Source organism: Dioscorea cayenensis, chromosome 7 (genome assembly GCF_009730915.1).
Source record: "Dioscorea cayenensis subsp. rotundata cultivar TDr96_F1 chromosome 7, TDr96_F1_v2_PseudoChromosome.rev07_lg8_w22 25.fasta, whole genome shotgun sequence".
Taxonomy (NCBI): Eukaryota; Viridiplantae; Streptophyta; class Magnoliopsida; order Dioscoreales; family Dioscoreaceae; genus Dioscorea; species Dioscorea cayenensis.
The window spans coordinates 6284972-6310991 of record NC_052477.1 but is presented as its reverse complement, the minus strand read 5'-3'; the positions used below and the strand labels follow the sequence as shown (position 1 = coordinate 6310991).

The 26020-nt window shown below is 33.6% G+C and overlaps 1 protein-coding gene across 1 annotated transcript in view; it reads left to right on the top strand.

Moving 5' to 3' along the window:
* The first annotated feature begins 19205 nt into the window (after positions 1–19205).
* LOC120265857 (probable transmembrane GTPase FZO-like, chloroplastic) overlaps positions 19206–26020 on the top strand; it is a 36497-nt gene continuing 29682 nt past the window's right edge. The window contains 3 exon segments of the mRNA XM_039273829.1: positions 19206–19646; positions 19648–19758; positions 19760–19790. Coding sequence (XP_039129763.1) covers positions 19299–19646; positions 19648–19758; positions 19760–19790 — 490 coding nt within the window. The 5' untranslated portion in view covers positions 19206–19298.

The following is a 26020-nucleotide window of genomic DNA, read 5'->3' as shown; positions in this document are numbered from 1 at the left end:
GAACCGAAAGATTTCTGGAATTATACTCAACCCTGATTTTTCAAGCGAAGAGTAACTGAATAGGTGTAGAGCTGATATAGACATCCACACAATCACATTAACACTTTATGAAACCTTATTATTGGCTAATGACAATCTCTTAAGTAGATAATCTACCCCCGTGGAGAAAGATTATCCCTAATCTGAATATATAGTAGAAATGCGATTTCTCCTAAAATCCACTCCACATGATTACAAAGAGCACAGAAATTATCACTAATCCACTCAGAAAGATTGTAGGAGATAGAGTCTCCGAAGTACGCTAAAAATAGATGCACCTTCTATGCTCTCAAATTGCAACAAGTCTATCCTAGGTGAGAATCTCTTCTCGTCACATAGCAATACCAAATATGATAGCTAGGGCTTTTGCCTAGTTAGCAACCAAGAATGAAGCTTTCACCTCATTAGCAACCAAGCATCATCACACAATTAGACTGAAATAGATAAGATTGCAAATAAGAAAACAATTAAACCATCAAAGATCCAACAGCCAATATCAAAATATAAACCATAGAGTTTAACTATCCCCAAACATCTACAAATTAGCCTCCATTAATGGAGTGTAAGCATTCAAGATACAAATAATAGGAGAAAACATGAAAGCCATGAAAACCCCTTCTCAATTACGTCGATGAATAATCGCTGAAGAAACCCTAGATAGGCTTTCACGCATGCGGCCAAGGTGAGCTTGTCGGCTACGATTTTGAATCCCCTAGAATGTTGAGCCAAAATCCCCCTTTCAATTGCTCCTTAGGTGCTGGAGATTCGTCTCTTATCTTCCCTATCTTTGCTTCTAAGAATCACCCAAAAGAAATGAATTATATGTCCTAAAAATCCTCATCAGGCCTATTTATGCTCGATTGCTTACGGGCATAAGAACGTGGCCGTAAGGGAGCTAGATAAGATAGTTGTGAGCCTTACAACACCACTTATAGGCATAAGTTATGCCTGTAAGGTCTTCTATTTGTGTTACGGTCTAGCTTACGACCATAAGCGCTAGACAGTAAACTTCACTGTGTTACTTCTTGTGACTACCCTTACGGGCATATGTTGTGGTCGTTAACTCCTCTGAATGGTTCTTACGGGCATCCTTACAAGCGTAAGCTGTGTCTGTAAGGTCCTCTATCTTGGCTATGAATCCCCCCTTACGGGCATACGCATGCCCATAAGATCTTCTGGAATTGACTTACATCCGTAAGGTTGGCTGTAAGATACCCGTAAACCACCATGTTTTGCCCTGACCTTAATTAAATGCTGCCGAGAGAGCTCCAACTTCATCGTTTCAAGTCTAAAATATTTCTTTTGTTCTTCTCTTGTCTTGAAGTGCTTCCCTAAGCTTGTTAATGAGAAACACACTATATTTAGCATCAAATTCCATAATATGATTCTAATACATACCAGATGAGTGTACGAATTGTTATAAAATATATGCATATTGTACACTCATCAATTATTTCACAGTCAAATTATATCATGTGCACATGCCGAACCAATATACCCGATTCATAACATTGACAAGTCATATGACGACAAACTTGAACTCCGAATCTAGCCATCCATATCAAAGAAATGACCTCGCAATCCATGAAGGAAGAGAATCAAGACACAGACTTTTGATGTTCGTGATTTACATGTAGTCTGTGCCATCAAACTAGACATAATCGTTGATCATGTAATGCATTCATAGCAAACTTAATGTTGTACGTATAATATGGCTAGGGTTTGTTGTTTTTTTTTTTTACATAGAGCATTTCTTTGTAACATTAGTAAAAAATGTGTACTACTTGTTGTTGTTGTGTATTACATTTTGTTTTGTGTATTATTTTGTGTTTCTGTGTATTATCGATTGTTCCTTTTTATTATTTGTTTGTTTTGTGTATCATTTAAGGTTGATGTGCATTATGCAACTTTCCAGTGTAATATTTCATTCACAGATAATAATGTAGTTAATTTATATAGGAATTATTTCCAAATAAAACTGAAGAAAATACAAATATTCCTTCTATGACAATACATGAGATAAATTCAGCAACATCAATATTTGTCAAAAGGACCAGCATCTGCAAGAACATCATCTACCGAGCTAGTCTCCTCTTTCTTGGCAGTAGTTGACTCGGCTATAACATTTGCCACATCCACAACAATCTCTCCACCAACAATGCCTTCTTCTACGGACATAGTGACTACATTGGCTGCAAGTGTCTCTGCAGCAGGTTCAAGCTCTCTAACAATAACTTTCTCCACATCAGCAATGTTCTCCTCCATGGTGGCAGTCTTCTTGATGGCGTCCTCTTTCCTAATGCCACCCTCTACCAGGGGATCGTCCTTTGTCACATCTACACTCAGTATAATTTTTCTTCTTATGGCATAAACTAGTATCTGTGTGATGTAGAAAAGCAGTAGGATTAGGACATCTGACTAAGGTATGTTCAACTTTTTTCCATTCAAAAGTTACTCCATATAACGCAATCAAAAGAGCCGAAGAGTCAACATTTTGAGTTCTTGTTGGGGGTAGTTTCATACATGCTCTAGCGGAAGATCTTTAAATTTGTTGTAGCATGTATTAATCTTGATGCATAGTTCAAAGAGATCCCGCTAAAATGTGACAACATTAATTATTAGTGAGATAATAAAAGAGGAATCAAGTTTGGACTTATGCTACAATAACTTACCATGACTACCACCTCGGCGTCATATACATCTGAGATAAAGGACAAGTAGTGCATGTACTACTGATTTGGGATGTCAAGGACAGGCAAATGGTAATGAATGTGGAGAACAATGGGCAAAAGAATAATTTCAGCCGTCCTATGCCCATACATAACATTCGCTCTATTATGTATACTACCTAATCCACAGCTAATTGTAATTTCTACATAGCAAGCGCTAGAGGCCACGTGATAACAACACGCTTCCTATATGTCAAAGGATTGGTAAAAAATTCTTCGCACAAGATGAGGATGAGACATCATCGAACATATTTTCTTTCCTTTCCAGGAGGACATTAAGGCTGTTACAGGTCAAATGCCCACAGTTATCCCTCCAAGTGACAGAACTATATGACATCATTACTCAGGAACATGTGTTACACAGAATTAGCCATGATAAGTGCTAGAAAGTTCATATTTTATATATCATTTACACTGCATTCAGCATGGAATTCAACATGTTTAACACCTAATTAGTATAAAACCATGAGCTTTATTTTTATTTCAAGGGAAAAAAGTAAATTTGGGAATATTTTAAAGCAAATTGGACTAAGTTGTTGAACCAGAGCTTCACCACAACTCACAACGGCCATGGTGACATCTCACCACAGCCATTGTGCACACCCAACACTGGGGTCATCAAGTCGTGGTAGTATGGAATCACTGGGAGCAACATAAAAGCCATAACGGCCTTATAACAGTCGTTGTGAATCCATCATGACCGTGATCCACCCACAAAATGCCCAGAGAAGTCGTGCCAGGATGCGACTTGGAGCCCACACAGTAACTTACTCGCCACGGGTATCACAACGCCCATGGTGAGGCCGTGGCGCACTCGATCCTATATATACCCAAGGGTTTTCTAATTTTGGGGAGATTTTTTTTCTGAATAAGGTAGGGCAATCGGAGTTCTTGAGATCTGAGTGGCTAGAGATGATTTTCATCCATATTTTAATAGATTTTAGTGAGGTTTCTAAGGGAGATTCAACGATTATCATTAAAGGAGGGTGTACGAGGAGATTTGGCGCTGTCTTATCAATCTTAGGATCCTCTCAACCTCCACCTTCATAAACCTATTGGAGGTAGTTAGTTAAGGTATTCTTTAACACTATTCTTTGGTCTTGTGGCTTTATCTTCATCTATATCTCTATTTGTGATCCTTAAGAACCCAATTCTAAGGGAATTGTATGTCTAGGTCCCTCGATTATTATTTATGAATCTTGATTGTTAAATTTAATAAATCTTTCAAGTTTATCTGATTCATTGCATGTTTTGTGAATGTTATTGTTATTAATGTGGATGAGGAAGATATGCCCCTACATTAGAACACACATGCCATGTTAGATCTATGCATGCACTAAGAAATTAGGCATAGCTAGAGTTTTGGATTAGGGATCAATTTCCCCTTAGGATTAGGGTTTGATTTGTCCCTTTTAGAGGAATTCACGTACTTAAGGTAAATAGAGGAGTATAGGGTAGAAAAAGACTCCATGTTAAGTTCCTAGTGATTTAGACCTGATTGCTAAGAGATATGGCCTAGTAGACCCTTGAATTCCCCCGGTCCAATACTAAAATATGATTTTCATAGTCAACGCCTATCATAAGTAATAATCAAGATAACTATCATACAACCACCAAACTCTTTCCAATTGTGCTTAACGTTTCTCCAATTATGTTGTTTAATAATTTGTAGAAGTAGATTAAAGAAACAACATAAACGTTTAGGCTATTAATTAGGCGAAAAGGAAGTAATATGAGCCTCTCACCATTCCTAGGGAAATACAACTCTTGTGCTCACCCATGGGGTATTACTTGATGACTCGTACACTTTGCGGTATTCCATGTACTTATTGTAATATTATTTGCATATTTTCATAGTTATTCTAACACACTTCATAAGTGTTCGTCATGCTACATGATAAACATTAAGAACATATTCTACACAAGAACTAATGAGTGTACACATAAAACTAAAATAATACACTAGTAAACCCATTATGTACACAGAAAAGCTTAAATCTACACATTAAAGGCTAATAACATGAAACAGCTTCGTAAACTCTGATTTATATAGTTTAAAGTTACCTGTCAACGCGGGTGTTCAGGTAAATCGAGAAGGTTGCTTGTTTAATCTAGTTCAGGCTACTAAAACTTGCATAATTTTTTTTTCTTTTGGAGGAAATTTGATCGAAACTTTATCATATGCTCAGGTATGGCTGACCCTCTACTAGACCCTCGTATGACACCTACACATTTGATTCTCTCTTTATTTTCCATTCTTCACACATGTGAGGGTTGAAATAGTATGTTGACAATGTGTAATGCCTCCTCTTTCGCTTCTGATCAATCAGATGAGTGGGAGCCTATCTCTATAGCCTTTTTCTTTAATGAGGTCTTCTTGGGCAGGACTCTCTTCTATGGATGGACCCTCTTTTATGGGGTGGAGGAGGGGGGGCTTGCTTCAGTGCTAGTTTTTTCTATGGGGCCCTCTTTAGTGGGGTATTCTTTTTGGGGCTCACTTTAGTGAAGGATTCTTTAGAGAAAGATGGCTAGAACTGGCTTAACTTGTGTCTAAAGCAGTCGGGCGTTACGTTACATGTCTTGGGGGTCTTATTTTTACCATCTTCGATGGTGGAATTTACTGGAAAAATGGAAGGAACTGGGGCCTCAGGGATATCGATAACAATGGAAGGGGCTTCAGAAGAAGGAATTTCATTTTGAGAGTCCATGGGAGCAGGAATATCCAAGCAAGGTAGGTTAATTGCTGTTGGTGGAACCTCAGTATCCGGGCAAGGTAAGGCCTCGTTTGGTGCAGGAATTTCATTATTGGTCGTCGTCTTCACACTATGTTGCCTAGAGCGTCCTTTCCAAGATCGCACAACTCGTTTGAACCTCATACCTAAAAAAAGAAGGATTCAAATAAGGAAGAGGCGGAGGAGGAGGAGGGAGATCTGTTGGATCCCACTGAAAGTCAGAATCCAGAAGTGGTGACCTTGAGTCAGCCCCTGTCAGCATTGCGCTCATCTATACGAGCTTGCCGTTTATGGAACTCAATTAACACTCACTGCAACAATTGACGCATGCGATCATCACCATGTGGAACATCATCCTGGACATCTCTTGGCTTTGTTTTTGTGAAGAAGCTAAAGGGCATGATTTTTTTTCAATGGCATGGTCGGCTCGAAACATTGTCTGGTCTATTTTTTTTGTGTCCCCCACTTCGGATGATCTCTCAGTGGCTTGCTTTCATGTCTCCTGCCTAACACTGCCGACTAACGCATTCTCCTCATCATTGGTAGGAACAATTCAAAGAACTATAAAGAAAACACATAAGTTAAAATGTCTTCAGCATATCATACACAAAAAATCTAAAACCTACACATAAAATTGAAACACAAACATAAGAAGCCATAATAATACACAGTTCGATATTATAATACACAGGTATATGTTATAATACACATGAAGACATAAGAATACAGATGAAATAACTCATTACACACATTTAGCAAACATGGCACATAGAAAGATGACAAACATACTTCTTTCCCTTTTAGCTATTTCAACAGAGGACCAATGGACACTGCCTTAATGAAACTGGTTTCCTTATAGTACTTTATATAGGATGTCCATTCGACTCCCAGTTTCTTCACACTACCTTTTACTTTGTAGAACCAGATTATTAGGGCAATCGTGCACCCTTTTAAATAGCCCACCGGGTGTATTTTCCTTTACACTAAAGCTACACACGGGTGACCGTCAAAGGAACATCGACCATCAACGAACTGGGAATAGCATGAGCCCGAGCATAACGCTAAAGCAAGGCCAAATCATCAGCATACCTTGTTGCGAATGTTAGCACATTTAAAGAAGTATTAGGGAAGAAGCTGGTCGTCATGAAGTAGACCACGAGGAGCTTCACAAATGTCTCCTTCTCACCGCCTTTACTTCGTACAAGCCTAAATAAGTTTTTTTAGTTACATCATAGTGTCGGTTATGCATTTTATTTAGAAAAGTATGCTCAAATTTGGATTGGACCCTCTCATTCTTAAAAGAGACGATATCTTCATCATAGTAAAGGCCTAGAATGAGTGCGACGTCTTCTACCCTGAATGATAGTATGCTTTCCCCTAACTTAAAGCGCTGGTTACGATTATCATAAACCTATAACAATGCGTTAAGAACCCCTTTATCTTGCATCACAGGTGCCATATCCATAAAATGGGGTAAAGGTGTCCCACGAAGGATCTCCTAGTGTTGCCTGTTCATTTGCTTCTTCAACTCTGAGATCATTTTGACAACATGGACCAAATAACACCTTGTGTTAGCTAGTGTTGTTGCCATCTTCTATTGTGGTTAAAAAATGCACACAATTAGTCAATGAGTGAAAGATCAAAATCTGATTATACACAACAAGCAACAAATAATATATAGAAAATGAACAACCAAAATGACAAACATTACCAATTACACATCACAGAATGTCAAATTTTACACAAAAACTAACCAATACTACATTGGAAATAAACCAACAAACTGCAAAACTAAATCTCTACACCACACAACATCAGATGCTCCTCCTACTTGAATGGTCACCTATGTATGTCTTCTCACCTTTCAATGGGGGTTTTCCATGAAGCAAGTCTTTGGTAAACCTTGAAAGGAAGCCCTTGAACGAGAGGTTTATGGAAAACTTGAAGGCGAGGATGGAAGTCTCTGAAGAACTGGAAGGTCAGGTTTTGCAAGGAGACTAACTATGGGAAAAAGGGATCTCCAAGGGCTTCACCACAATAAAAAGAAGGCTAAGGGGTGAGGCTTCAGTGAAGCTAGGACAAGGGTTTCCTTTGCGCATCCCAACCCTTCGGGCCGCCAACCATTCAACCCCTAGTAAGCGGTTCCCAATGCCATTTGGAGGTGTACTTTTGTCATTTCCCGTGCTTGAGATGATGGGATAAGGAGTAGGGGTAGTGCAGTAATTTCCTTCCCCACTTAACAACATCTTCTCCTCCATTAGAAGCATCTAGGGTGAAAAAGAAAAATAAAATAAAAACAGAAGGGACCTTTTACGGATACCCAAACTTGTAGGGATTTTTTGGGGATATGGAAACTATAGAGGGACTAATGGTTACTTCCTTGTAATTGAAATATTGTTTATCAAATTATAAAATTAATAATGATAAATATCATATCTTACTTATTAAATTAATATTTTCACATATCATATATCATATATCATGTATTTAAGTAGGAAAGTCCCATATCATGTCTCAATCTAAGAGAAAACAATTTCCCCTCCAAAACTCTATAATATTGTCATATTGTTAAAATATTTATAATATATATATATATATATATAAATCGAATTGCTTTATTTTGTATCTTTATAAAATATAAATAATTATCTTATCTTTTTTTGTAAAAGATAGAAATAAATTAATTTAACTCATGATAAATTAGAGTCTTTTATTTATCATGATATTAATCATATGTTATTTTCTAAAGTTTAAGTCTTGATTAATCAATCAATTATTCATATTAATTTTTTAAATTAATAATTTAAAATATAAATATAGGATAAAATTCAAGTTTTTAATATATCAAATTGAAAAATTAATAATGATAAATATTCTATCTTATGTTAATTTTAATATTACAATTTATGAAATTTCAAGTTTTCATTAATATATCGATCAATTATTTAGTTTAATTTTTTTAGTTACTATTTCATTTGCTATGATGGTTTTGATTGATTTAGTTCTAGGTATAAGGATTATTGATGGGAATGGCAATACTTTGAACTGTTGTAGATTCATGAGTGATTGCAACTATTGAGCAAAACTGCTAATGATTTAATGATTCAAAAGTTGTAATTTGACATCAGTCGAGTTAATTGAGTTAATATCAAAATATATTTTAAGTTCTTATATTGAAATCTTGTGTAAAGTAAATTAGTTATGGTGATTAAATAATTATTTCTCATATTTAATGTGTCTATAATTGATCTTATTGCAAAAAATAGTAATAATATTTGTAATTGCAATTTAGTCCTACATTAATTATGGTTTATCAAAGAGAGTAAATTATAACAATATATATAGTACAATATCTTTATATACAATTTTATCTTGGTGTTTTTTAAGTAATGTATAATGGATAAATATTTTTTATCATTTTAACTCCATCTTAATCAAAATAATCTTTTAATTCCAATATAAGCCTCCTTTATTGTATAATTATCAAAATGATCCCATGTGAAATTTATTTACCAACATGGATTTGAAATATGGCTGGCAAAACAAGTTGGCGTGTCGTGTTCATGCCATGTTGACCTATGATCTTAACACATTTACCCATGACACGAATACGGCATGATTATTAAACTAGTTATTTTTCAGAACACAAACATAACACGTCTAAAAGCCGTGTCGACACAACATGACATATTTAAGTTAAATAGGTCAATATGACATGTTTATACGTTTAAAACACAATAGATAACACAACATGACACGTGACACTAGACGAATATTTAGTCAAGACATTTCTTTAAGATCAAGTTAATATAAATATAAAATACTTAAACATCATTAAATATGTGATAAAAAAATAGCCAAACAACATAAAAAAATATATGCAAATATAAAGATACATATTGTTTTACTTGTCTAAATTAAAACAATCCATTACAACAATAATAAGCTATTATTTATCCAAATGCACCAAAGTAGAAGATGATGGACATCCTTCTTTGTCATTGGCATTAAGCTCTATCATGGTTACCAATTCTTCCACCTCATTTTGCCAAACATCTACAAAACAATAAATGGATAATATATATATATATATATATATATATATATATATCAAAATAATATTGAAATAGCACAAAAGTAAATAGAACATACATAAAAATATAAGTCCACATATCCAGTCTTGAGTATAAAGTAATGCTTCAATCACATCAGGCTTCAGTGCACTTCTATATTGGTCAAGAATCCTTCAGTACTAAATGTGCTTTCAAAAGCAACAGTCATGATAGGAATCATGAGAATCTCATGAGCCATAGATGCAACACTAGGATACCTAAATTCCTTCCTTTTCCAATATGTCAACACATCAAGTTCAGTCTTTCTATCCAATATGTCAACACTAGTCTCATCACTAGTAGCAACATCAAACATCTTACAAGAAAATTAAAAACAATTCAAATTCAAATTTAAATTCAAATAAAATATAGTACCAAAAGAGTATTAATAAGTACCTTCATCAAATCTTCTGAGGTATTATCCAAGCAAGTTTCTGATGCATTATGAGTTGTTGGAGCTAAACTAGTTGAACTAGATGATGTCAACTGAGATACATCCACATAATGATAAAAAAGATGCATAAGATCCTAACGCAATTCTTCCACCTTAGTTTTTCCCATTTCCACACCATATATCATTTTATAGTTCCAATCCACAAATGAAACTTATATCGAGGATACATAATTATAGCCATGGCTAGTAACTTATTGAAATCTTTCCATTATTTATTAAATTTTTCAAACATCACAGCAACCATAGAACTCATATACTCATCAAAGCCATCCACCTCATCTTTCATTTGCAAGTAAGCGGTCACCACTAAAGGAAAATACATGTTTGCAATCGGATACTTTTGAACCAGAGAATAGATTGTTAATGGCATAAAAGAGAACTAAAAATTTCTTAATTTTCTCCACTTTCTCCTAGTCATCTCTTGATGGACAATGCTTGAAGTTGGAGTCACTTAATTCTAAATGCAAGAATGCATGACGATAATAAAAGAGCACTTTCAAGCATGATGTAAGTTGAGTTCCATCTAGTAGGAACATCTTGCCTTAATCATTTTTTGCTATCAAGAGAACTATGAGCAATGCAGTCAAGAAACTTTTGCTTCCTAACTTGAGAACCTTTCACATACTTAACACATTTATGAATTTTAGTGACACAAGAATCTATGCATTTCAATCCATCTTGAACCACTAAATTTAGAATATGAGCCCAACAATGCATATGAAAAATACTTTCCACCACATACAAGTCCGTTTTTGTTAAGTAACTGAGTTTTCAATAAACTAGCACACGTATCATTTGCAGAAGCATTGTCCAATGTCAGTGTGAAAACCCTTAAATCAATCCCCCAATCACATAGAAAATTGTGAATTTTTTTAGATAACAATATCCCATTATGAGGAGGTGGCATATAACAGAAGTTCAAAATTCATTTATGCAAAACCCAATCCTTATCAATAAAGTGAGCAGTCAAACATATATATATATATATATATATATATATAACCATCACTAGTTAAAGATGATCAATAATCAGAAGTCAAACATATCCTTCCAGGTTACACCTCTAACATACTTTTCATATTTTGTTTTTCCCTTTTAAACATCTTAAGAGAATTAGCCTTACAATTATTTTTATTAACAATAGCAAATCAACCTTCAAATATGTCAAAACAGCTCTAATTCCTTCAAACTCTATAAATTGAAAGGGCAAATCATGCATAATAAGTGCTCCAGTCAACAAATCTCTAAAGGTTTCAGCATCAAACTTATTACTAAACAAAGACATAGATCCAGAGCCAATGAGTAACTGACCTACATCACGGATATCTTTTCTAACACAAGTGGAGATGTGTTGCTTCATGTTTCCTGTCTCATATTTTGAGTCAGCGGCATAAGTTATTCCATAGTGTTTGCATTTGCACCTTCTTTTTTTATCAAGTTGCTCTGGTAGGATATCAAAATGGTTCTATACAGCTTTTCTTTACGAGCCACTCTTTTTGATGTTATTGTTGCCTCTCCAGGAGGAGGCATTTCCTCCAAGTAGATTAAATCATCATTCTCCTCATCAACATTTATATGGGAACCATCAGTTTTACCAACATATGGACTTAAAGACATACTTCCTACAAAATTAAAACAACTTAAAGATAAAAATTACAAGCTATTCAAGAATAATAACAATCAAGAATATAAAAACAAGAATTATAAGCTATTATCATGAAAAAAGAAGCTAATTTTCAAGTAAAAATCAACAATCCTTTTTAACAAAAATCAATAATCTTTATTAAAATAAGAATTATAACCTAAACTTCAATCAACTTAAGCATATTAAAAGTTAAAAACACTTCAAAGCAACAATGTACAAACTACAAGCGACACACCATTACATAGAAGACATAGCCGTAATGGCTCTATTTGCCACCATGTCACGCCCCGAACCCGGCTCGCCAGGCTCAGTGCACTGACAAATGGCCACACACCAACCAAGCCGAGGCCCAGTAAGCATGCAAGGCCTCAAAACCTGTTCTCAAAATCACAAAACCTAACAGAGAAGCAAAACTAGAAACAAGAACAAAGTTCAACACTAAAAGAAATAACTAAGTGTCTTGCACAGTCATTACAAATTTATTCAAACAAAATCTATGCCCACAACACACGGGACTTATTACAAGCTAAAAAAAATTGGTGATGACCCAATGATCCCTGCTAAGCTATCCGCCACTCACCCTTACTCTTGATCTGAAAAAAATTAACAATAATATTTATGAGCTTGACAGCCCAGTAAGCACCACTAAAAATATAGGGATCAGTCACCCAAAAACATAATTTATCGAAAATGCAAAATAATAAATGAAATTTGTTTCAAGTAAACACCAATGTCAAACACTAAGCATATAGGTCCCGCAAGCAACTATTGCAAAAACAAAATCACAAAATTCATATGTTTACCCTCGGTGACCCGAGACAAAATTTAACAAGTCATATTTTTACCCTCGGTGACCCCGAGCCAAAATTATCAGAGGCCGTTATTCTTCACCGATGGAAAGCGGTGGAAAACTATAGTTTCTAGAACAAAATACGTGTCGACACGGTCAGTGTTTAACCCCCCAATGACAGGGTTATTGCATAGTCAGTTGGGGACTAGTTTCTATATCAAAGTACCTTATATTCACAAAACGATGAACTAACCAAAATTCAAAACAAGCAAAGTACAAGAATTTACAGTAACATGATCCCATTTTTGTCATATTAAAATACACCAGTTAATGGAATACAAACATGAATAGATAATAAAAATAATAATATTCTTTAATCAAAAATTAAATAAATACCTGAAATTCAAAATATATAAATAAAAATATAATCTGAACTTTAAACACATGAATTATTCACAATTTAAACAATTATCCAAAATTCAGAAATTTTAAATAGTCATAAATCAATACAGTATATGAAATTTCAAAAGTAAAAAAAAAAAGAATCAGGATTCAAATGAATTATCTGGAAATTCAAAATTTAACAAAATCAAGACTTGCACCGCACGTGTAAACACTTCAGATTCTAGAGAATATCATTAATTTGAAATATTAAATAAATTAAAATAATTCTGAAAATGGTATTAATTATACAAACAACATTTGAATAATAAACAGAAACCTAATTATCACAAAATAAATAAATAAAATACTTATTTTCACAAATTTAGCTAGTTTCAAAAGGTCTATATACGTAGTATAATTTATATGTGGATACTTACCTAAATGTCTCCCAACTCCAAGACTCCAAATCAGATTATCAAAATCAAGCACTCGAAGGAAGCCCTAACAAACATAAAGAATGTGCATAAACATCAAACCCCAAATTATAAGCTCACCAATTTTGTGAGAGAGGTATACTAGATGCACATGACCATACTGCATGGTTGTAAGAAAATACCTAACAGTACAAATGACCTAAATGGTCATCAAAAAAATATACATCCTAAAGGCCAAGGTATACAATAGCTTAACATCAGTCCAAGACAAATATTAGAAACCATGAAAATATTTAATGTCCGAAACCAACTCATCAAATTCTGCCAACTTTGGTTAACAAGATACCTAAAAAAATTTAAGGAAAAGCAGGTGATAGCAAATCCCTTGAGAAGATTCCTTCTTGTCCAAGTCAACGATGCAAGATGAAATTGAATGAATCAAAAAGCAATGGTATCCAACAGAAAGACTAAGTAATTAGAAAACCTATACACATAAATGGGAACATGTTGGATGTATACAAGATACTAAACAAAATAAATAAATGAATGAATAAACAAAAAGGCTAATGAATACATATCAAATTCCTTAGGGTAATCTATGGAGTGGAAACTAAGAATGAGAATAAGCAAGATCTCACAATCACAATTAAAATTTCAAGCATTTACCTTGGATTTCTCGTCACAAAATTCAACGGGGAAAATATCAAGAGCCTGCCGCCAAGGTCACCACACGACACGAGAGGAGGTAGGGTTTCCTCCAGTTTTCTACTCTCCTTTTATTTAAAAACCAAAACAAATATCGCGTGAAGATCCTCGCTCGGGCATTACGGAACCATAAATCATATCCAGGAGCCTGGGATAAGATAAGGATCTCCCTTTAAAATATAAATAAATAGATAAATTTAACTAAAAGTTATTTAAATTTATTTAAGAGGACGGGGTCTACACACCATTTCAGAATTAATCGGCTGACACTACCTGACAAACCATATTATTGTTTACAAAAAAGAAAAAAAATGCTTAGTCTTGCCATGGCAGTTCGTATACACCTAAAAACATAACATGCTTCCAAGCTATAAAAAACTTTCAACTTCAAATTAACAAGCTGTCAAAAAATAACAAGCCACCCTCATCTACAAGACTACAACAACCAGCTCATTCTTCACAATACTTTGCCAAAACTTTCAACTTCAAAAATTCAAAAGCTGAACCAAACACATTAACTATAAAAAAACTTACCATTTACTAATCAAATTCACAAAATCATCACAAACCAAATTAACTATTACCAAATAGCTGGACCAATAAAATATCGCATTGACTAATCAAATTTCACAAAATTTCAACATCAAAATCAAAACCAACCTTGATTAAGCAGCCTAACTCTACAAGTTCAATAGTCTGGCGAGAATGAAACAATGATAGTCCGAACCTAAAAAAGAAAGGGAGAGGAGAAATAGTGAGTGTGAACTGAAATGATATAAAAGAGAGAAAAAGAGTGGTTGTGAGGGAGAGACCATGAGAGAGAGAAAGATCGAGAGAAAAAGGGAGAAAGGGAAAGAGTAGGATCGGGAAAGAGAAGTAAGGCACAAAATGGGTAGTATCAGAGTGGATGTGAGTGTAGGAAGGCTTACCATGGAGTGAAGGGCTACATCAGATGAAATGGGACAATGTCAGAGTAACGTCAGAGTAATGGGCTGTGTCAGAGTAGCATCGGAGTATTGGGGTTGTGGCTATGGAGAAACGGTGATTTGGTTGTGAGAAGCTTGGAGATATGGTGATTTGGCTGTGGTTGTGGAGAAGTGTGGGTTTGAAGAAGAGGAAGAGACATGGTTGCGGCTGTGGTGAAATGAAAGTTTGAACCCTGAAGAAAACCAAATGAATTAAGAATTTAGGGTTTTGTTTTGATTAGAATTTAAAATAAAAATAATGAATTAATTGAATTATTTTCGTGGGTCATATACAGTATCATGTTGACACGCGACATGTTTACCCATTTGTATCAAACGGGTTAATCGCGTCATAAACATGTCTAATTTGTTTAATTTTGGCATGTCATAAATGTGTTGCACATTTATGACACAAACCCATTTAACCCAAACCCAAACCCTCTTAAGAACATGTTGTTTCGTGTTGTATAAACGTATCGTGTCAAAAATTGCCACCACTAGTTTGAAAACATCACATGAAGCCATGTTATCACCTAGGTGATGAGTTGGCCTTTTAGAAATATTAAGATATTGGCTTTTTTCATTAACACTCTTCTCTTTTAAAAAATCAAACAAATGAAATATTTTTTATTTTAAAACCTTTTTTAAGTTATTATTTTTTTAAAAAAAGTTATATTTTTTTCAATAGCATTTATCTTGAAAAAAAATATATTATTATTGTTATTGTCGTTATTATTACATCATGGTTTTTAAGCCATTTTTAAAAAAATTGTTATTATTATTAACATAAATTATGTTTTAAACAATCACAAAAGTGAAAATTTTTAAATATTTTAAGTTATTATTTTTTTAGTATTTAAAAATGGTAATTATTTAAAATAATAATTGGTTCAACAACTTGCTTGTAGTCTAAATAACAATAATTTCATATAACTACAAATTAATTTGAAAATATATCCAGCACTTTTAAAACCCAAAATTGAAATTACCTGGCATGGCATGCTTGCCATCCATCACTTTTGTAAAAATTATTATTATACCAAGTGTGGCATGCATGTTATTTTTAATTAAAATCCAAATTAAAAATAAAACATGTACCAAAAAATATTATAGCTTTGAAATTTATAATAGACAAATCTATTTTCTATCCAATATTAAATAAATGAGTAATAATAATAATAATAATAATAAATACATAGAAATATATTATTAAAAAATAAAAACAAATAGTTTTAAACAATTTAAACCATAAATATGTTTTAAAAACATGCAAAATAATTCATATTTTAATAATAACAATAACAACAATAATAATTTTCCAAAATAAATGTGGTTGAAAAGAATAACCTTTAAAAAATAATAATAACTTCAAAACTATTTAAAAATATAAAAATATCATATTTTTGTAATTTTTTTAAAAGAGAAGGGTGTGAATGAAAAAAAGCCAATACCTTAATATTTCCCTCTATCAAACCTCTCTCATACCTTACCAATCAAACAGCATTCTTTATTCACATTACTACTTCATTCCCTCTCATTTTTCATTCTTATTCAACTGATCCCCATTCCCAATCCAATATGAGAGCCAAATGTCTCACTCTCATCATTTGGCCCAAGGCCCACGGATCTGCCCAAGGCCGGCCTAAGCCTCAATCCAAACCAAATCCAAAAGTTAATGGTTGATAGGTCAATCCAAGCCCAATCCAAACAAACCTTGGATCGGATATGGATATCATTTTTAAATGATGGGTCGGCTCACTAGATGGCACTTTGGACTTTTTTTGGCTGATCTAACGGGCTGACCCATGAGCTAACCCGTTGAATTTATTATTAAATATTAATAATAAAAATTTTAAATAAATATCACAAATAATATTTAATGATAGAATGAGTAGGTGCCAATCTAGTTGGGATTTACTCATTTTTAGTAGTGATGCAATATTTTAATGAAGTGAAAATGTAATAATACTAATCAATTAATAAAATTATTTATTTATATTTTTATTTATATTCATATTTATATTTTTATTTTTAAATTATCACAAAGATTAATTAAGTAAAGTTAAAAAAGAAAATAACAACGAGTTGATCCGAGATGAATCCAACAGGCCGATTCTAGCCAAATCCAATAATTGAATAAAAAAACCAAGCCAATGAGATGGACCATGGGTTTCATATTTTGAATTTGGGTCTGCCCAGCCCGACCCAAACTATTCATGAGGCTAGTCGGATTTGGGCTTACGTTAAACCAAAGCCTTAATTTTCTGGGCTGGGTTGGCCCGCCTGACCCAATGATGAGAGTGACAAACGCCCCGCACAAGGCCAACTCATCACTTAGGTGATGACATGGCTTGATGTGATATTTTCAAACTCATATTGGTGAATAAAATTCATATGGAGTCATTTTGATAATTAAAAAAAATAAAGGTTATATTGAAAAAAAAAAGCCCTTCTTTGATTATATTATTTGCTATGAATATTTATAGCAACTCCTCAGTTACTCACTTCATTGAAAATAAAAAAATAATTGAAGTAATTAATAATGCATCATTAATGATTTCATTAATTATATCATTTCAATATGTCCATAGATTAAGAGTGTATTTTTTTTTTTTAATTTTCAAACTTCTAATTTGGTCTTCAAAAGGGTTGGAAAATCCTTCAATATATGTCAATAATGGAAGAATCAATAAATAATTTGTCAAAATTGAGATTAAGATTGTTGTTTTAGGAAGGTTCTTGGGTCAGGGTAATAACCAAATGGGGGTTGACCCTATTACGAATATGATATATATATATATATAATTTTAATTATATATAAATATATACGATGTTTTATAAATATATAAAATTTTTTTAAAAAAATAATATAAAATTTTCAATAATCAAATGCTCTTTCTTATAATTTATAAATATTAATTTAATATCTTATGCAAAATATAACAAATATGTCATGATAATATAATAAATTTAAAACGGAAATAATTTTCTGAATAGTCCCTCTACTTTTTAACTATCGTGAATCTCTTTAGCTCAATTCATCTGATTAAATTGAGCCATGTTAGAATGACTAACATGACTCAATTTAAGCACTAGTAAGACTAAAAAGTTGCAATTTAAAATATAGGGACCCAAAGGACATGCTTTAAAAAGTAGAGGGATTATTCAGAGATTAAACCAAATTTAAAAACACAAATTCAAGCAAAACATAACATTAAAAAAATAAAAAAATAAAATTTTTATATATAACCACCATGTTGACCTAGTTCGACCTGACTCGGTCGAACCGATTCAATGTGATCTAGTTGAATCGGGTCCAACCGAGTCAATTCCTTGTGACATGTTCTTAAATGACGCATCCTATATAACATGTTTGTGTCGAATTGAACGAGGTGAAATTGTGTTTTAAACCATTGATTAACATCATCTATGACGTTTATATCTTCGGTGCTTAGCACTCTCATAACATTAGTTCAAATGAATAATACTTGCAACTAATGTAAAAATTTCACCTTCGATATTTCTTTATTTTATATAAAAATGATTAAAATGTATTATTTAATTATTATAAAAAATTAAATTGGGTAATAGTTACATGGATTAATTAATTGAAATATTTAATTATAATATAAAAATATAAAATATTTTATAAAATGAATAATTTCTATTATTATTAACATAATTCATAAATGTTTTATTTATGTTGAAGATTTAAAATTAATTTTAACATCAAAAACTCACAACCTTGCGGTAGTTGACCTAATTGCAAAAAATGAGGGTGACACAATCAAAGGTCTCGAACTCAAAATTCGTTAGAAGTAATAATAATAACAGATTTCCGATTGTAGATACATGCTTACAACTCAAATCTCTCGTCCTAGCACATTCTTTATACACTTTCATAAAAAAATAATAATTTTAAAAAAATAATTTTAATCGTTTCTTTCTTTTACAATTTTTTTTCTCATTCCCATCTTTATTTTCTCCAAGTAGTATTTTTTTTTTCTATCTACATTCTTACATCTTATTTTTATCCCGATCTTAATCCGTGAACCAAAGGTCCTAAAGGCATGTGGCAATTACAGTCAGATTTGTGAGAGTTGAAGAAAAAAACCCCACATATTTTCATCCCCGTACACCGTTGTAACATCACCCATGCTAAATTTCCCACTTTGAACGTTCTATCCCTTATAAAGCAGAGCAGTACAAGATAAGGTCTCTTTCTCCTTCCATTTCCTTATCCTCTCTTCCTGCATCCATCCCTTTTCTCTTCCAATCCCCCAACTCCTAACTCCCTTCCGTTCCTCCCATGGTCTCCTTCCCCTGCAACTGCTCCGTGGCCGCTAGCCTTACCAAGCTTCCCTTCTCCTTCCCCAGAACCACAGAGACCTTCCATTTCTGGCAAAGAAGTCCTTCTCACCGATGCCGTTCTGCTCGACTTCCAACCATTGCTTTGGGTCCGAGCTTGTTCAATCCTGGCTCCCGAGAGGACCGGCAGCCACCACGAACCTTGTTTCCTGGTGGCTTCAAGCGGCCAGAGATCAAGGTTCCTACTCTTGCAATCTGGTTGAGTGCTGAGGAGGTGTTGAGGACTGATTCCAGAGCTGAGATTGGTGCCGCGATCTCCAAAGGATTTGGGGTTGTTGTTCTTGATTGCAGGGATGAGAATGGTGGGTCAGCTTTATGAGGCTGCTGGCATTCTGAAATCCGTAATTGCGGATCGGGCTTATCTTCTCATTGCCGAGCGGGTGGATATTGCTGCTGCTGTCGGGTGCCAGTGGAGTTGTTCTCTCAGATCAAGGTTAGTGTTTCTTTAATGCTATCTTCTCTTGTTTTGCTGCAATTCAGTCTCTAACAAGTTCAGATTCTAAGGACAGCTAGTAGTTATTATTATTATTTTGTCTTCTCAATAATGTAAATTTGCCTAAATATGAAGTTTGAGAGAATTACAGATATGCATCAGTTAATGATGCTATTGCTAAGGAGTTAAATAACCATATACATGCCCAAATACTTAAATGTGTTTCGTCTGTGTGCTTACCATATTTTCCTAATGATGGGTGTCGCTTCCTATGTATATCGTTCTTTAGGTCATTGATTTAGCTTTAGTTTGTTCCTCTACATTTTATAGTATCTTTTTGGAATTTGAGAATGATATAGAAAACTTGAAGGCATATAGAACTCCTCTTTGTGAAATGCGGGCAAGCTGCTTTTGGACAGATATGCCTCAAACCCTTGACTTTTGATGGTGGAGAGAAGTGTTATTCCGATCCCATTGCAAAGATGGTTTGGATAAAAATTGCTTCACTATTATTTATTTATTTTGCTAATTTTTACATAATAGCTTTACATTGCAGAAAGCTTCTTAAATTTTTTTCTGTGAACGATTCTATCTTGAGTTTGTACATAATATCTTCTTATTAGTTATCCTATATTAGCATTATTTAAATTAATTTATGTGTTGTTCTAAATATATATGACCTTCTAAATATATATGACCTACAATTCATGGCAAACATAGTGAGTGAGTGAGTGGTGAATATATGAACTACATCAAGCTCTAATTCCAAATGAGGAAACTTGCCCCATTTGAATTCCCCTCCGTCTCTGTCAAAATCAATTAAAATCCTTAGAAATGAAACCAAGTTTCTGGTTCTCTTTTTTCGTTGTTTTGTATGAGTGGCTTGACCTATGTTGTAATGTCATCCATCAAGAGGGGTTTTTCGTCATCACTTCCTCAATGAATAATTCATTGAGAAATTAGAGCACTAGATTTAGTCAGTGATGATTTTATATTGTGACATTTTATCTGTATTAGCATTAGTTCTTTCAGATCTTATTAAAATGAATTTAGAAGTTATTAATTGGCATGATAAGTTTCTACAATATTAGTTTAATATCTCACTTGCCATTCACATCATTTAGGCAATAAAAATTCATGCTTTTGATGCTTATGAGGGGCTTGTCAACTAAATAATTAGCTAACGTAAGATAGTTCTTATCATAGTACTTGAAACCAGAAGAAAAGATTGAAGAATATGTGTGTTTCTCCTTAATTTAACTGTACAAAGGATACATGAATATATAGATACAAGAAGCCAAAAATGAGGAAAGAATAGAGCTGATAGCAATTCTTTTAAAATTAGGCTATGGCTATCTATGGAAATCAAATATGATATAAATAGGTACAAATCAACTAAATCAAATCTGTATTATATCTTTAGGGATATCTTTGCGATCTTCATAATATCTCAACACTCCCCCATAAGTTGGAGCATATAGATTGTATGCATCAAGCTTGCCACATATGTAAGTTATCCTTGGTCCTTGAAGAGTCTTAGTGAAAATATTTGCTAATTGCTCATTAGAACCAACAAATGGCATAGTAATTTCTCTAGACATAACCTTCTAATGAATAAAATGACAATTGATCTCAATATGCTTCGTCCGCTCATAAAAGACCGGAATGGGGACAATGTGCAAGGCTACTTGATTATAACAAATGAGATTCATAAAGCGTACTTCACAAAAAAGAAGCTGTTTCAGCCATATAAGCTCACATGTGGTGAGAGCCATAGCTCGATACTTGGCCTCTGCACTGAACTTGGCAACAACATTTTGCTTCTTGCTTTTCCGGGAAATCAACTTTCCTCCAATAAGGACCTAATTTCCTGATGTGGAACGTCTATCGATTAGGTAACCTGCTCTGCATCTGTATAACCGACAATATCACAATGACCTCTATCTGTGTATACTAAACCTTTTCCAGGGGATCCTTTATTGTATATCAGAATCCTAACCACAGCATCCCAATGACTATCACAAGGAGAATTAAGCAATTGACTAACACTACTTACAACAAATGAAATATTTGGCCTCATCTTGGTCAAGTAATTCAACTTTCCAACTAATCTTTGATACTTTCTTGGATCTGAAAAGGACTCCCCTGATTAGGTAGAAGCTTGACATTTGAATCCATAGGAGTATCAATTGGCTTGCAATCCAGCATACCGGTTTCCTCCAAAATGCCCAAAGTATATTTCTATAAAATTCATACAAAATTATAAAAATTTAAAGCTAATTTAAAAAACAAAGATGTTTTTTAGTACAATGAGAATTTTGATTTCAGATAATTATTACTGTATATTTTTTATTTTAATATTAGAATATTACTCTAATTTAATGAATATATGATTTGAGTTTGGATAACTATTTAAGGGATAAGTTTTTAGTTAAATATAATATTGCAAATAATATTTTAAACCTGGATGCTTTGATTTTAACAACTATTTAAGTTACTAAATCCTATTGGATAAGTTTCAAATAAAATTTAATATTACAAATAAGATTTCAAATTTGGATTGGTTTGATTTTACCAATATTACAACCAATTGATCGATTGGGTAATTCTAGGTGAGGCTTTGGTTTTCATAGTAAATTAGTTTTTTACTTAAAAAAAGAAAAATATTGTCTTTTTGAGCCTTAAGCCTCTGACAAAAGTGCAAAAAAGTGAGAAAAACATGCGCTTTCTTTAAGGCGCCTCTCCCAAAGGTATAAAGGCGTTATTCTCTTTTTGCGTCTAGCTTTAGCGCCTTGATACCAACTTGAACCAGAGGAGAAGATTGAAGAATATGTGTGTTTGTCATTGTTGTGTAACCACAAGCACACGTTTTATGCCAAGTATAAAAAATGTCGATCCCTTGGAGACAAAGTGCGGATTACTAATCAATTGCATCCTTAAGCTATCTAGGTTGATTACAATGTAATAGTGAAAGAAGCAAAGTGCTAACAATAAAAAGGTACGGGGTTGTGGATTTTGATCATAGTTGTTAAAGGCGCGCCTTGGGCGCCTAAGGCTCAAGGCTCAATAGCCTGTGCCTTTATATGTGTCAGGCGGGCACTGTTACCAAGACGCGCGCTTTTGAGCCTAGGCGCAAGGCTCAAGGTGTGGGCCTAGGTGCGCCTTCGTAACATCAACAAATTTATTTGGTTATTTTTTAAATATTTAATTTAACTTTTAATCTTATCCACACATCTTGATGATTAAAAATAAAAGAGGCTCACATACAATCATAGCTGTTCAAAATTAGGGTGACCAACACACAACCAACCAAGTAGAATAAAAAATTCATCTCTTCTCTTCGGGCCGATCCACTATTTAGATGAAGAGAATGATAAATTTGAAGAGAAAATTGATGATATTGGACGATGATGGACTTGATGATTTTGATGATAATCACTAAAATCTAGATTTTATCATACAAGTTAAGATTTGGACTCGATGCATGCATTATATCATATTATCACATCTTGTATTAAATATTTGAAGATTATTTTGCATGTTATTATGTACAAGTTTTTTCTAATATATGATCGTCTTCTATGGTATTAATCTTTAGGACATTTTAAAACTTTAATACAAATTAATCTTTAGAACAACTATTTCTAATTTTTCAATTTTTTTTAATGATAACTGGTGCGCTTAGTGTCAATCGGGCACGCGGCTGCGCCTAGGGCCTAGGACCCCCTTGCGCCTAGATGCGCCTTGCGCCTATGACAACCTTGATTCTGATGTTCAGTCAAAGATAAACCTGGGGTTGGGAATTAATAACAAGGTGTAATGGATAGTGTTAGGCCATTCTCAAGCTCAGGCAAGTAGTTTTGAAGGGTATCTGTCCTTTAAAACCAATCTCCCTCTTTCAAGAGATGACTAGTTGATTTTGAGTAAGTTAATCCCTACTTTCGTGGTGATTAACCTTCACAAAATCCTTTTTTTAAAATAAATGACAGTGCATCACACCCTCAAGAAACTTTGGTGACAGGTTTCAAGTTTGATCTCAAAAGATCCAAGGCCCAAGTTTACCTTTTAGCAATCCTTGGCCTCCATGATCAAGCAAGTGAATACTTTCAACTTCACAAGCTACTTAAGCACAAGGGTTAAGACCAAATCAAAGATGCCTTGCCGTTAAACATAAAAATGTTTTACAAAATACAAGAAAAAATCAACCATCAACACCTTGAACTAAACCCAACCCATGGTAGGGTTCTACACTCTCATGTTTGAGTTACAAAAAGAAGGACAACATAAACATAAATACTGCTCATGCAAGTTAAGAGTTTAAAATAGAAAGAACTTCCTTTTCTTTACTCCACGAGGAGTGCAGCCTTGATCCTTAAGTTTTCCAGCAAGAACTTCCTCTTCTTCTCTTCCTTTTTGGTTTTTTCAGAGTCTTTTCTAGGTTTTTTTCCTTGTCTCCGCCACCACCTCCTGTCCTCATTTTTATTTCCCTTTAGAAAACCCCAGTATGATGTCTTTTATACCAGTTGAAAAAGACCGGGCCCTAGCTACTTTTACAAGACATAGGTGTGCAGGCTGGACTGAATGGTTGTGTATTTGAAGAATACTGGACTACCTTGTTGCGCTTCTTCTTATATTTGGGACACCCTCATGTGGCATGGGAATTGGGGTCAGTTACACTCTCTTACGCATTAAACAACCAAAAGAAGTAGATTGCACAAAAAGAAAGAGAAATTTGCTAGAAATGCTAGAAAATGCAGGATAAATAAAAATTAAACAGCTAGATGCATGCTGAGAATTATGCAATTTGTATCTACAATAGTCATTAATTTAACTATGCAAGCGATACATGAATATATAGATACAAGAAGCCAAAAATAAGGACACCACAGATAGCAAATCTCTTAAAAATAGGCTATGGCTATCTATAGAAATCAAATATGATATAAATAGGGAAAAATCAACTAAATCAAATTTGTATCATATCTCTAGGGATACCTCTGTAATCTTCGAAATATCTCAACAATAGTGACATCTTAATCCATTCCATTTTAATTTCATGCGTTGGCTATTACTTAATTACGTGGACCTTTTACACATACACCATATGAAATTCCAGAACAAATGCACATATATGTCTAATATCCTCAAATAAAGTGAATAAGTCACTAATTCGTTGAAAGTTAAGACCATTATTAAGCAAAATAGTAGTTTGTTTTCTTCATTAGTTCATCCAATGGCAATCAATGATTGCATTGTATTGGCTTGTTATTAGAGCCTTTAAGTGTGAAACCAGCAGTTCATAGCCTTGAATCTTAAATTTATTCAAGATAGTGAAGCAACAAAATCTTCCTGATAACTGAATTTTTTAGAAATTGAAAAGTGTAATTAAAAGCGCTAGGCACCCTAAAGGCGCTAAGACATTTTATTGCCCGAGGCAAGAAGCTCTACGAAAGGCGCATGCCTGAGCAAAGTAAAGCGTTAGTTAATAAATAACTAATATATATATACATATATAATTTTTGGAATAATTAAAGTCAAGCAAAGTAAAGCATCAACTCAAAGAAAGCATAACATAAAGTCAAGATAACACTTCTTAGATGTCTAGGACTAAAGTTTTTAGAGTGCAAATTCTATCTTCATGAGTCATTTAATTCTAAGTATCATCATCCTCATCATCTAAAAGCTAGCTTTAACTCCGTCACTAGATTTGGAGTTGTTGCCTCTTCAATTTTCTCTAATTAATAAGTTAATCCTTTAATTCACTCATTATTTAAAAAAAAAAATGCATGTATACTTAAATCACCTAGTTTTTCTCTCATAAATTTATTTCCTTACATATGAGTAAGTGTGTCTTGTTTAAAATCACCTTGTTTTTCTCGCCTAAATTTATTTTCTTCCTTATGAGTAAATGTGCCTTTTTAAAAATCACCTAGTTTTTCTCCCCTAAATTTATTTCCCTCCTTGTTACTTAGTGTGCCTTTTTAAAAATCACCTAGTTCTTCTTCCTTAAATTTATTTCCTTCCTTATTAGTAAATGTGCCTTTTGTAAAGTCACCTAATTTTTCTCCCTTAAATTTATTCCCTTCCTTATTAGTAAGTTTGCTTTTTTAAAATCCAAATTAACACTAATTGAAAGCATTGAATATAGAGCTAATAGGAAAAAAAGGGACATGTGGGCCTTTTTTATGCCTGGCGCCTGGCAAAAAACACTCGCCTCATTGAAGGTGCCT